The 12549-nt window shown below is 42.0% G+C and overlaps 1 protein-coding gene across 4 annotated transcripts in view; it reads right to left on the reverse strand.

Moving 5' to 3' along the window:
* The window catches only part of SH3PXD2A (SH3 and PX domains 2A), a 260811-nt gene that overhangs the window by 25817 nt on the left and 222445 nt on the right, over positions 1–12549 (reverse strand). For 3 of the 4 annotated variants that reach the window (XM_064663221.1, XM_064663220.1, XM_064663224.1), the window contains one exon: positions 8338–8421. The exons of the other annotated variant lie outside the window; for it this stretch is intronic. In XM_064663221.1, coding sequence (XP_064519291.1) covers positions 8338–8421 — 84 coding nt within the window. The remainder of the gene's footprint in view (positions 1–8337; positions 8422–12549) is intronic. 4 annotated transcript variants of the gene reach the window in all.

The raw sequence follows: 12549 nt of genomic DNA on the forward strand, positions 1-12549 counted from the left end.
GGCACTGGGATGCACAGGTAAGGCTCTTCTGAACTGCCACTGTCTTATCCTGTCTATGAGCACCATTGCTTACATCTTCTGTCCTGTGGCTTTCAACTCAAACCCACTGCTCTTCGAGAGGAAAGGCCTTCAGGTGACTCCTCCCTATACAGAGGAAGTCGAAAAAAGAGAGTGCATGGAAGTAGGGAGGGAAGAGAAGGGATCTTCTGTGAAGCAAGACAATCAAAAGTGCTAAAAATCCACTTAGAAAAGGAGGTCCTACAATGTTTTTGTTTAGCAGCTCTATTTTCAAGCCTACAGATCAAAACCAAGAAGCCACCATTACAATTTCCCCTCGCAAAGTACTTCCACAGCAAAAATTACAGCCATTTGCAGGATTACACATTTGGTTTCTGTCAGTGCTGCTGGTGGTACCTCAAACATACATGAGGTTTGTAACTTAAACAGTATTCTGGAGATACAGCTCCTCTTTTAATCAAAGTGTAAATTGCGTTTTGTTTCTCAAAGATTATCTCTAGCCAGTGGACATTCGGTATAAATCAATATTTGCTGAAGGGAGCAGGAGAGCTTTCAGTAGATGTGTCACTTAAGAGGACTGATACAGAATTCAATGTATCAGGTTCTTATTCAAAAGTCTTTAAGATATTTCATGCTTCGTGACTGACACGTAAAGTTACTGTAAAGACTTAACACAGATAAATGGTTTCATGAGAGAATCAGAAGAGCATCAGACAGCAGAACGACACTGCTCTAAGTTATACTGACAAATCTGATATAACAAGCTTGTTTCATTCAGCTTCTGTGACAGGCAATAGTATAAAATACAAGCCAGTGAACCATCCCAGACCTACTATTAAAGTTATATGCCCAGATCTACAGAGAATAAAATAGTGTATAATTTTGGTTCATTAAGTTTTGACCTAAGAATTACCAGGGGAAAAATAAAAAAGGCTATCAAAAGTATAATTTGTATTCCCCAGCTGCAGCTTCTGTTACATCAACTTGTTGAAGTCAAGTGGGCAGAATAAACTTTACTACATGCTACAAAGCACACACACCAGCTTAGAGGCTGCACTTTTGAAGTAATGGGATGAAAGTTCTATTCCCCCTTCAAGGAGAAAATGGCAAGGAGGCACCTCTGTTCAGTGAGTGACATCCAGGGATGTATTAACAGGTCAATTAGCAAACTTCACTTATATTTCTTTACCGCTAATTTGCAGGTCAAAGACATCTTCCCCAGCTGAAGTGATGGAGGTTCCTCTGCTGGAAATTCAGCTGCACTAGTAAATCTGAACAAGGCACAAATGAAGAAGCAAAGCCTGTTTGGCAAACAGCTACAATACAGGTCTGTCACATCATGCATTATCCAACTGGAACCTACTTGGGTTGGAAGGAAAGGATTAGTATGTGTCATTTTCCTTCCTACCCAGACACAGACACTATTTAAAATATGCACAGCAAGAATTCTTGCACTATTTGTACTACCCAACTCATACCACACTGCTGTAGCTGTGCCTCCCAGACACCACGGCAGCCCAGTGCTCAGTTCACTAGTTATTCCAAAGCCTCACTTCTCTATCAATCTTTCTACTCTTTCTTTTCCTCCTTCCCAAGTAAAGGCAAGCTTCTATTTCACTCTGGTTCTACCTAAAATCTCCAGAAGAAATGCAGTAGAGGTTTGGGGTCAAAATACAGGGACAGATTTTGGTAGATCACTGGGAAAACAGTGTGGACAGCAGAGGACAGCACTCATGTCCTTGGAACAGACCACAATACTACAGAGAGGGCTTTTACTAGCAACAAAGATTTCCTCCAGAAAATATAGCACAGATCTGGCTGTCCAGCTGGAAGGTGTGCACATGAACAGGACAAAAGAATTGAGCTGCACAATGCCCTGCATTACAGCCACATACTCAGTGTGTTCTGTACAGATGTACACAACAGGCCTGGTACAAGGAAGTCACTGGTATTATAACTACTAGAAGACAAAAGAAGAAAACGGAATAGAAAAAAAAAGAAAACCAAAAAATGACTGAAACCCACCAAACCAACAATACAACCATTTTGTGTTCCTCCAGCAACATTACACCGTTCTGCCAAGCTGAGGCCTTTCCTATACACAAATAGCAATAGCTTTAAAAGTAAAAAGTCACTTTGAAAACAGTTTTTGAATGCATGCCTAGTGCTGCAGTAGCAGAGACCATTCCAGTTTCCTTCTGTCATCCTGCCTTGCACCTGTCACCTCTGTTTGCACAGTTCACGTCTCTTTTATGAGATGAATGTGAAGCCAACCTAGCCAAGAAAAAGTTGGTATGACCCTAAGTCTGGTTTGGTTCATTGCAGATCTGCAGTGAAAAAGGGAAAATGCTGGGAATGATGAGGCCGGTTCTTTCAGTGGTTACACAAATGCTGCGCAAAACTCTTCTCTATACCAAGGCAGGCCAGTTTCTATGCAGCTTCACTTAATTTTGAGGAAAGAGTCCTATTTCTGAGACTGCTGGAAACAGAATCAAGGCAACTGGATCTAAAACCTGGCTAGGATAGTTTAAGAGTTCTCTCACAGGAGAAACTTCAGGAGAGCTAAGATGAAGCTCCATTTGCTTCTGAAGAAATTGTACCTACTTGACTAACAAAGCAAGACACTGAACTTGACAGCCCGTGGGGCTTGTCCAATCCCAACTGTCAAACCAGAATTTCATATCTTACACGTGTACTTGCGCACACACACACTACACATGAAAGTTATGAGGTGTCTTGAAAAGACAACTTGGTCCCTCCTCTGGCTGTCTGGATTTATACTCACTGTCAGGTCAAGGAAAGCAGAACTACGGTTTTACTGTTCAAGTTGTAACATAGAGTTTCAGTAGCGCTTTCCAAATCTTCCTTATTCAATCCTCCAGATTCCCTTGGCACTGATTATTTCAGATTCCTCCTACTCTATCACCAAGGTAATAGACTTGCCCCAACATTTTCAAAGTCCTCTACCGTTGCTGCTCCTCACTGCCAGAGCCCTAATCCATCCCTTCAACCCTTTTTGCACAGCCACTTTAGCCACCTCCTCCCTCCTCTGCTCCCTTCTCAGCCTTTCAGTACGCTGCTCTTGCTGAAGGCTCTTGGCACAGCAGTGCTCTGGCACTTCAACCAGGCTCCTACCAAGTGCACACCTAGTTCAGCTGTCCCATCTTGAAGTTTCAAGCCTATGTGCTGTACCGTGCTTTAATATCCTACTGCACACACTCACATGTTCATGTAGATTTCCCACTCCTCCAAATTCTGTGATCTTTTCCCACTCAGCCTCATGCCTTTCTTATGATGCCTCATCAGCCTGAGCAGGCTCCTTCCTCAGTGGTATCAAATAACCTGAAACTCCAAAATCTTTCCTAAAATAAGACTTACCTACCCTGATTTCCTGCCTTACCAAACAAGCTTAGTTTTAGTCCTTCTCTGAAAGCTTTTAAAAATACTAAATAAGTATCATTTTTCACTGTGAAAACCCCTTTGGTCGCAATAAGATGCGTGCCAAATTGCCACTTGCCCAGGTTCCTTTGATACACAGATCTCCTTCTCTTTGTTTAGGCTGTAAACTATCTGGGACAGGAACCTTGTCTTGAAACAGCTTAAATACCATGCACATTTCCAGCCCTGCATAATCAGTGTCATCTTTCCCAGGCAAATGGCCAGTGCTCATACATTTCTGCTTCCACATTCTGAGCACCCCATTTCACATGCCTCTCCTTCACCTCTTTTTTGTACATTTGCTCTTTTCTGCCTCCACTAAAAAGTGTAGAAGTTATCTGCAGCACTTCAGGAACCAACCAAATAAGGGAGTAATTTCCTTTGCTCAGCTGGTGCTTGTACATGCCCCCAACTTTCCATGACCCCATCCTTGTTTGATATGCCAGCAGGGGTGGGGGTAGGGGGGAACTGGTCTAGAAATTAGCCAATTAATGATTTCTCAGCAAAATGCAACAGCCCCAAACCTACATCTTCCAAACCACAGAAGAATTTTCTTTCAAAATACTTTCCCCTCAGTCAGCAGTCTGCACTCGCCCTCCCCCACTCCTCCGCTCCACCCCCCCTTTGTCAGACCTGCTTCTGGAAAAAGTCTCCCTGTTCCAGAGAGCATTAATTCAACATGGTCTTTGTTTCACTTGCCTAAATATGCAGCAGAGAAAATAACTGTCCACAGTTATCAAATCTGTTCATCTGCAGACAGGAGCTCTTCAGCCTTTGTCCTTCCCCCCCCCCCCCCTTTTTTGTTTGAAATAACAGAAAACCTTATGTCAACAGATAGAAAAGAACAATAATGACATTTCTTTTAAACAGTTTAGTATTGCGCGTGCTCTTTCTTCAACCAGCAAGAGGCAATAAACATTTACTACTTTCCTTGGAGAACAGAGGGAGAAAAAAAACAACCAAAGGAAAGAACAAACTAAGTCTGAAGCTGCTCTGTGCTGGTTTGATTTAACACAGCAGTGTCACTCACAGCCTTTCTGTGAGTGAGAAACGTTTCATCAGCATCAAGGACAAACAGGAAAAGAGTGAAAACAAAGGGAGAAGTCCCATGGGTAATGAGGGGGCTGTCAAAGAGGGCAGAACAGCTCTTGTGAGATGCAGGAAAGGGTAAGAGTGTACAAGCAGACCAAGGCAGGTTGGATTACCAGTACTGATCAAGTGCTCTTTCCACAGATCTGAAATTGGCTGCAGAACCACCCACCTGGGCTAGGACATGAGGTTTCAGTATCAAGACCAACTCAAGATAGGGTTCAATTATCAAAACCACTGGGTTACATGGCTGCCTACTCTTTACACAGTGTCCAGCTCTCTCCATCAAGGTCCTGCTCTCCCTAAGATAGGCAAGCAGTTAGAAGAGCTATAGGTTCCAAGTTCTAACTTTAACTCTTTCAATGAATAGTTTATTCCTTGTACTAGGAGCTACTCTTAAATAATAGGCTCATTTGGCAGAAAATTCAGCCCATAAGTTGCTATATTGTTGGTATGAATAATTTAAAGTACTTTCCTGCATTGTAACGGGATGGGCACAAAACAGAGCAGCAAAAACTTATGTCAGATATCTGTCATAAAAGACAGGCATGTAAAATCCCCAGTTTTACCAATCAAACTGTAAAAGCACAAATGACTTTCCATTAAATTAGCCTGTAAAAAAATCCCAAGTTCCCTGCCAGGGGAAGTTCCAAAAAAAATCCATATTTAGAATTACTATTTAACCCAGTACAAAACATGAACTCTGCAGCTTCCAGGTCTAACGAGTGTCAAGACTGAGGAAAACTATAAACTTTCAGGCTTCTCACAACCTGTATTTGTATTACTGGAGTTTCACATAATGTATAGGAAAAAGTTTAGAAAATGTACCACATTTAAAAACATTTATCATAAAAAAAATGCAAGCTTTGCAACTACATAAGAAACATAAACCAATGTAATCTCTTAGATCTGGGCACACCACAGACCATTTTAAAGAGAAAAGTTCAGCAACAAAAGTCATCTGTTTCTCTTTGTAGAAACAGACTACAGCTGTTCTCTTTGCAGTTTTTTTTAGCTTTAAAAAAAAGGAGTACTACCATGATATTCAATAATTTGTCTTTCATGTTTCTTATTCACAGACCCAGTAACATTGCTTCCAAATATCTGAAGTTCAGGGGTGCTTAGCCTCTTCAAATGACTTTGTAAAGAACAGAAATAAATAAGTCATATGCTACCCCTAGTAATTCTCCTCCATTAGGCGGTCTGTAACAGGGAAGCAAACATCCTTCCTTTCTGCATTCAGGCTTTTCCAGTGTTTTTAATAACCAAGTTACTTAGAAAATCCTGGCCTTCAGAAACAACGCTTAATTCCTTCAGTTCTGGCCTTAAAATGATTCTATCACAGACCTAGTTGATAAAAGTGCTAATTAGTGGTACCCAAGTGTAAATATAAAGGGAAGCATCCTTTACAGCTTGCTTTTAAACTCCAGTGAACTCTCGGAACTAACCCAGGGACTATCTCAAGCAGAATATCGCTGGGTGGGAAGAATTTCAGCCAAAATGTTTAATTGAGTTTATTTCCAAGGAAGAGGCCAAGTGGGGGAGGGGAAGCTGTTTTGCTTGTATTAAAGAATTCTGGCAACCTCTTGTTCTAACAGCTCTAGTTCTTCTGCACTTCGGAGCAGGGACTTGAAGGTTGGCAGGGGGGTGAGTGCATACACTTCATGCATTCTGTCATTTCCCTGCAAACCCACCCAAATTTGGCCTTGTTGGAAGTCTTTTGGGCTGGAATGGGAGGGAAAGAAGGGAGAAAATATCTCCTGACCTCATATAAACTGTGCTCTGTTAGGAAACAGCAGGCTGGACACCCAGAGAGACTCATACTTTCAACAACTGCAGTTTGAAAGGCATAGATGTCTGTACAGGCTACAGCTATGCCAGAGGACGAAGCCACTGTCTCCAACCTGTGCCCAAACATTCAAATCACTTTCTTTACTCCCAATGAGCCTGCTCTTGTAAGAGCTCCCTAACCTACTATTTCTGGTGAGATTAAACAACTTACTTTTAGCCAGCCTGGCTATTTGTGGCTGAAATGCATTGAAGAGACCTTATAGAAGCAGCTCAGCCAAAGAGGGTGCCCCAAACCTTGGACGGAATCATAGAATGCCACAGTTTGTGACAAGTTCAAGTGCTAAGATTTAGTTTGAGTTAAAGCACATATTCTCCAACACACTCAAAAAACCCCAGCACTTTTTGGGCCTAATAGGGAAGAAACTGTTATGAAGCAAGAAAAAAGCAGGAATGGAAGAGATTAGGGGAGCCTGTGGCGAGGAAAACTGCCAAGGAAGACACTGACACTGGTCAGAGGGCAGGTCTGGAGAAGTTGCACACAGATGGTGGGCATCAGAATGCAAGAGTGAAAACTTGGGAATGCAACTTAGGTTCTTGAGTCTTACCAGCAGACTATGCTAAGGGACTGGTCATGCTGTCTCAATATTTTATGGAGCTTTGTTTGCAATATTGTATGAATATGAAAGGATGTATTTGTTGACACCAGTAAACAAATTGTTTAGAAAACTGATTCCCACAAATTATCCCAGATAAACTGCCAGGAAGCATCTGGCAGAGTTTGACAAAGCAAAATAAGTAGCTCCCAAACTCTTGGGGTACAGAAATAAGCACAACTTCTTTTTCATAAGCCAGCATGTGTGCTTATGAGGGTTTTTTTGGTGCCTTCAGGGTGTATTTGGTGGCTGAGAAGCAAGACTTCATCTTTTGAAGGTAGTTCCAGTTGCTGCAGGGTCAAGCTACGGTAGGAAGAACACTGCTCTTGTTGTTTTGGTTTCCTCAATAATAATTTGAAACAAAGTTAAAGGGTCACTGAAAAGCTGTGTGCGCTTGAGACATATGAGACTGCACGTAGAACCATCATCAAATCCAGAAGGTAAATTTCCTACTTTAAAAGTACATTCTCTCCTTAACAGGAAAAGGCACCTTTTCCTCAACTGGGAATTATCTCTGGTGCTTACATTTGGATCCATGCCCTCAGGAACGTCATCTGAAAGTTACACAGAGGTGTGAATGTGCTTTGTCCTGCACCTTTTCTTTTTAAAGCGCAACAAATACTACATTTGGATCCTTTTGCAAGTAGAGGGGGAGATAGAAAGGGGTACCCTCCTTTACTCTGGGAAAGATGACTCACATGCACTGGAGAAGTCCTTGGTTTGGAAGGCTTTACAAACACAGCTTCACCTAAAGACAAGGTGTTCCCCCCACCCTGCCATGCTCACTGTTAGATCAGTGAAAGTTAGAAAAAAAAAAATTTAAAATGCTGCTACTGATAGTATTCAGAACACCTAGAAACATCAAAACCTCCCAAAAGTTCTGAACTCTCTCTTTAGTATCAAGGACTGCTTGCAAGGAAGAGAGGGGACTAAAACTGGAATGATTTTCATCTTTCCACACCACTACGCACTTTTCCAGCGCACACATCTCTTACCATGGCTTTTTGGCATTCGACCCATTTTAATGTCCCTGAAAGTACCACTTGTGCTTATTGAGGTAGGAAAGACTGAGTACAAATATGCCCAAAGTTAAACCACAACAGATGTGAGCTTCCCAACAGAATGAAGAATCAGACTGCAGAGTTACCCTTGGCTACTTAGGCCTCCAGCTCCCAGGGTGCCTAATCCTGGCTCCAAGATACCCTCAAGCTGAAATCCACATCTGAACTCTGGAGCTTCTCTCTACCAGAGTGCCAAATATGCAGATTCCAACACACAACAGCGAAAGCTGCAGTATGGCTTTTGGAGCACCCTCAGTGGCTGGTGCCATAGGAAACTATTAATTCACCTCGACTCTGCTGCCTGTTGACTATCCCGCCCAGCGTCCATCGCCGGTCCAGGCGTCTCAGGTGAGCCTTGCGTCGCTTAGAAACTAGTTTGGAACATGGATGGAGACAAAACAAAGGAAAAAAAAAAAAGAAAAAATGGAGGGATGAGGAATAAAAACAAAACATGGCATTAACAAGCACTGGTCTTGTTAGTGGAAATGGATTAGGCAGGATGCAGATGTTTTTAGTTTATACAGTACAGTGGAACAAGTTATCTTCTTGAGCCTGAGTAACATGAACCATGCAGAACTGTAACAAATTGCAACTCTTGCTATTGGCTTTTCTCAAAAACGAAGCCCGGAAAACCCAAAAAACATATACACCCCGCAAAACAACTATACAACTTGTCCAAGGAGGGTGCAGTGGCAGTTGCATCTCCTAATTTGGCTGCATTATCTCTGGGGAATTCACTCTATTGCATACAACATCAAATCCAACAGGGTTCTAATCCTCTCTAAGCAAAATCATCACACCATAAACAAATCCAAAAAGAAAAAATAAAAAGCTTTTCTTATGTGAGTTCCCTTAGAACAGCAGCACTCAGGAATGGAACCCAAGGGAAAAGTGTGTGATGTCACCTTGCTTGCAAGACGTGACTCGCAATCACTGCCACAGCTAATTCTCATGATTAAAACTTCTAATATACAGATTACAAATGTGAGGAAAATCCTAACCTTGTAATTATCAAGCAGGCTCAAGAAGCTAACAAGCCAGGACTGAGTATTAGCTACACACTGAAACAATAATTTATGCTTAAACTATAAACAAAGACGAAACACTTATGGAAATGGCATTGTGAGAGCAGCTGTGCACAGAGGACACCACTTGTTTTCTGGACTGCTTATTTAGATCTGTACTCAGTTTCTTCTTCTGCCTGTACAGGACCCATTGGACTGGCACAGAGACATAGACAAACACTTCTGGTTTTCCACTCAAGGGTTTCCATGCTAATTTGGCAACTACTGCAGGGGTGCTTGATGCTGCCACAAAGCAATGCAAAATATTGCACATCAGCGACAGTTGAAGTCCAAACACAATCATTTTACTAGTGATGCTGGGAAGCTGTTCATAAATTCTGATATCACTCAATTCTTCTTATGTGCACTTATTTAGGGAATATACCATTACACTGGAGTAGAACCCTAGTCTTCTAAACACCATTGTGTAAAATGTTTGCCCCCATTTTTCTTAATTGTCTCATCATGGAGTAGACACCATTGTCTTCTAGAACTATGTTTTGTCTTCTAGAACTATGTTCTGTAGACACTCAGGCACAGCAAAATTGACTGGGGAGTCATTAGCTGAACAAAAAAAAAAAAAAACAAAAAAACAACCAAAACCCAACCAAACAAAAAAACCCCAAACTTTACCAAAAAGTGGCTTTTGACTTTCTGTCCTTTATCAGGGGATAAGCCCCTCTGTCAGGGGCTTAGACAGACCTCTGCACCCAGCTCACTCTCCTCAATTTCTCGTCTTTGCTGTAAGGCCTAAACCTCTCCATGTCACCCTAAGCAGAGGTGCAGTGTTGAACAGACACAATATCTAGTTTGTGTACTCTGTACTTCCCCTTTAGTCCTATGTTGTCAAGAAACAACCACAAATTTTCAGAGGAGCTGAATATCAAGTTCATAGATTGCTGTGGTTTTGGCTAATGGAAATCGGTGATCCTCTCGGAAGCCCATGGTGGGACAGAAGATGAGAGGGTTTAACCTGGTGACTTTCTCCAAATCAACAGGACATTAGACTGCCAGTTACACACATTCTACACAAGAGGCAACACAGGACACCTCACTAGACACACAGATTATAGCAGAGAGAGAAGTTAACTTCACAGTAAGGCTGCCAGCAGTAGGAGATTTCTGAACGAGAAAGGAGGAGATGAAAGATATTGAACATAAAAGCTTGCAGAAAGGAGGGGTCCAGAAGGTGTAGAAACTAGCTGCAGATGTCAGCATAGAGCAGTCACCTCGCTAATTGCTCACACTGGGACTTCAGAGGATTTGGTCATCCAGGAGCACCCCTTAAAAACAGTGGGTCACACAGATCCACCACACTGTGTCCTCATAACATACAACTATCCCCAATGACAGCCCTCATATCACAATGATGCTTTTGTACAAGTCAGAGTTTTTTACTCCTCAATGATATTGAATTTTGCCATTTGATCCCAGACTTAGACTTGGTTGGTCATGCCACAGTTAGTCACCAAAAAGGTTGTTTATCAACAAGTGTCTAAACCTTTCCAGAGAGTATTTTAACATGTTTACTTTATCAGCTCCTGTAGCTGCTGAAAGTTTCTTTAGATTGCTTTCTGAATGTTTTCCAACCCTTGCAAGATGGTGTTGGTCTAAACACTGGCCCAGGTAGCAGTCAGCTGTCTGCCTTCATCCTGACAAAAGATGTTGTGCAGGCTCAGATGCAGGGAGGAAACACTTCTGTCTTTCTCAGGGAACAGATTATTTAAACAGGGACATATGAAAATATTACTGCTATGTAGAGGCAGAATTATTAATAATCTGTGTTCAGCACCTCCTTATCTGTACAAGTGCCTGCCACAGCAGAGCAGAATTCTGGGTCTGCCTGGATTGTGGTCTTGTTCCAGGCCTGCCCGTGCAAACGGGGAGGACCAAGAGTCTGATACAGAAAGCTCCTACATGAGTGTTGCTGCCCTTTCAAAGTCACTCTGAAACTTGTGTGAACTCTAAATTTAGGGGCTAGGGCACTTAATCCACTTAAAGTGCCTTCCTCCTCAGTTATATCAGAGCCCATTTCTCCTGCCTACTGAGAGAGAGCTGGCAAGTTTTCTGTCTAAGTAGGTTCACTTTTATAACTTTCTTAAAGAGAGTGAACCTGAGTCATTCTTTCCTTGCTTATGAAACAATTATATGAGAAGAATAGCCCAAGCAAAGAAGAACTGGAGGGGGAAAAACAATGAACACAAGAAGTCTCAGTTTATATTACTGCAAAGCAAGTAAAGTTACTGCAAAGCAAGCAAAACCTGAGGCACATCAAGGCAGCTGTGGAGGTAATGCAATTAGATTTGTCACTGAGGTGGAACTGAACAGAAAGGGAAGAACAGTCTCGGGTTTCAGCATATCTGGATTTGGAGTAAGGCAGGGAGCAGGACTGCTGACCACAGTTGAAGAGAGCAGTGTAACGGATTAAAAGAGACCGAGAGGAAAGAGATAAGGAACATTTGATGGATTTGCCACTATCCAGGATAGACTGCTCTGTGGTAACATCCCTGTGCAGAGTACACTCCAGAGGGCAACACGAAAGGTGAAGGAGAGCTTGAAATAAAAGCAGTTTAAGCAATAAAGCTGTCAAGCATGCACCTTGTTTAAGAGTCAGGAAAAGGGAGGAAGCTACAGACCAACAGATGAGGCATTCTTCAATGCTTGCAGACGAGAGCAGCAAGTTTTTGTTCTTTACTAACAAGGAAACTTTACTAACTGCTTTTGCATCCGCTGAGATGTTGCATCATACCAGACTGGTTCCTGACCTACCAGTCTACAGCCAGTCTGTCTCTAAACCCTAAGTGACCCAGGATATGGGTAGATTTGAGCAGGAAAAAATGAGTTACAGAGAAAGAGATTTCAATAAGCCACAGATGTCACCCCTGGGGCCCAGCACAGTTATGTTTTGCCTGTGTGCTCTCTTAATGGGCAGATGGTCACCCCAACACATCTCTAAGCCTCCTGCCTGTGCTAAGGAAAGGTCAGCTGAGTTTCCACATACATTTTACATAAGTGTAACGTCAAGAGCACCTAGATTTAGCAAGACATTCATTAGAATAGAGTAAATAATAATAAAAGTGTCCTTTGTACACAGTTGCTACATGAGAATTCCGTTAAGATGTGGTTAGTCTTTCATAATGGAACTAAGGAATATGTGAGGCTGTACTATTCCATCTCTGGAACCTGAATTAAGCATATTTAGTAAAAAGAAAAAAAAAAAAACAGTGCAGCTAAATACGTATCATGACAAATGGCATCTCACTTTTAACAGAATGAGACCACACCAAATAAAATTACCTTTCCACACAACCACAGACCACAGCAAACAGCAGTAAAACTAGTTTCAAAGATTAATTAAAAAAAAAGAAAAGTTACGAGAAGGAACAATTGAAGTTAAATCTCACTCCTTTCAATGGTCTGTGGCTCTATCATGCA

This window comes from Pseudopipra pipra, chromosome 8 (genome assembly GCF_036250125.1).
Source record: "Pseudopipra pipra isolate bDixPip1 chromosome 8, bDixPip1.hap1, whole genome shotgun sequence".
Lineage (NCBI taxonomy): Eukaryota > Metazoa > Chordata > Aves > Passeriformes > Pipridae > Pseudopipra > Pseudopipra pipra.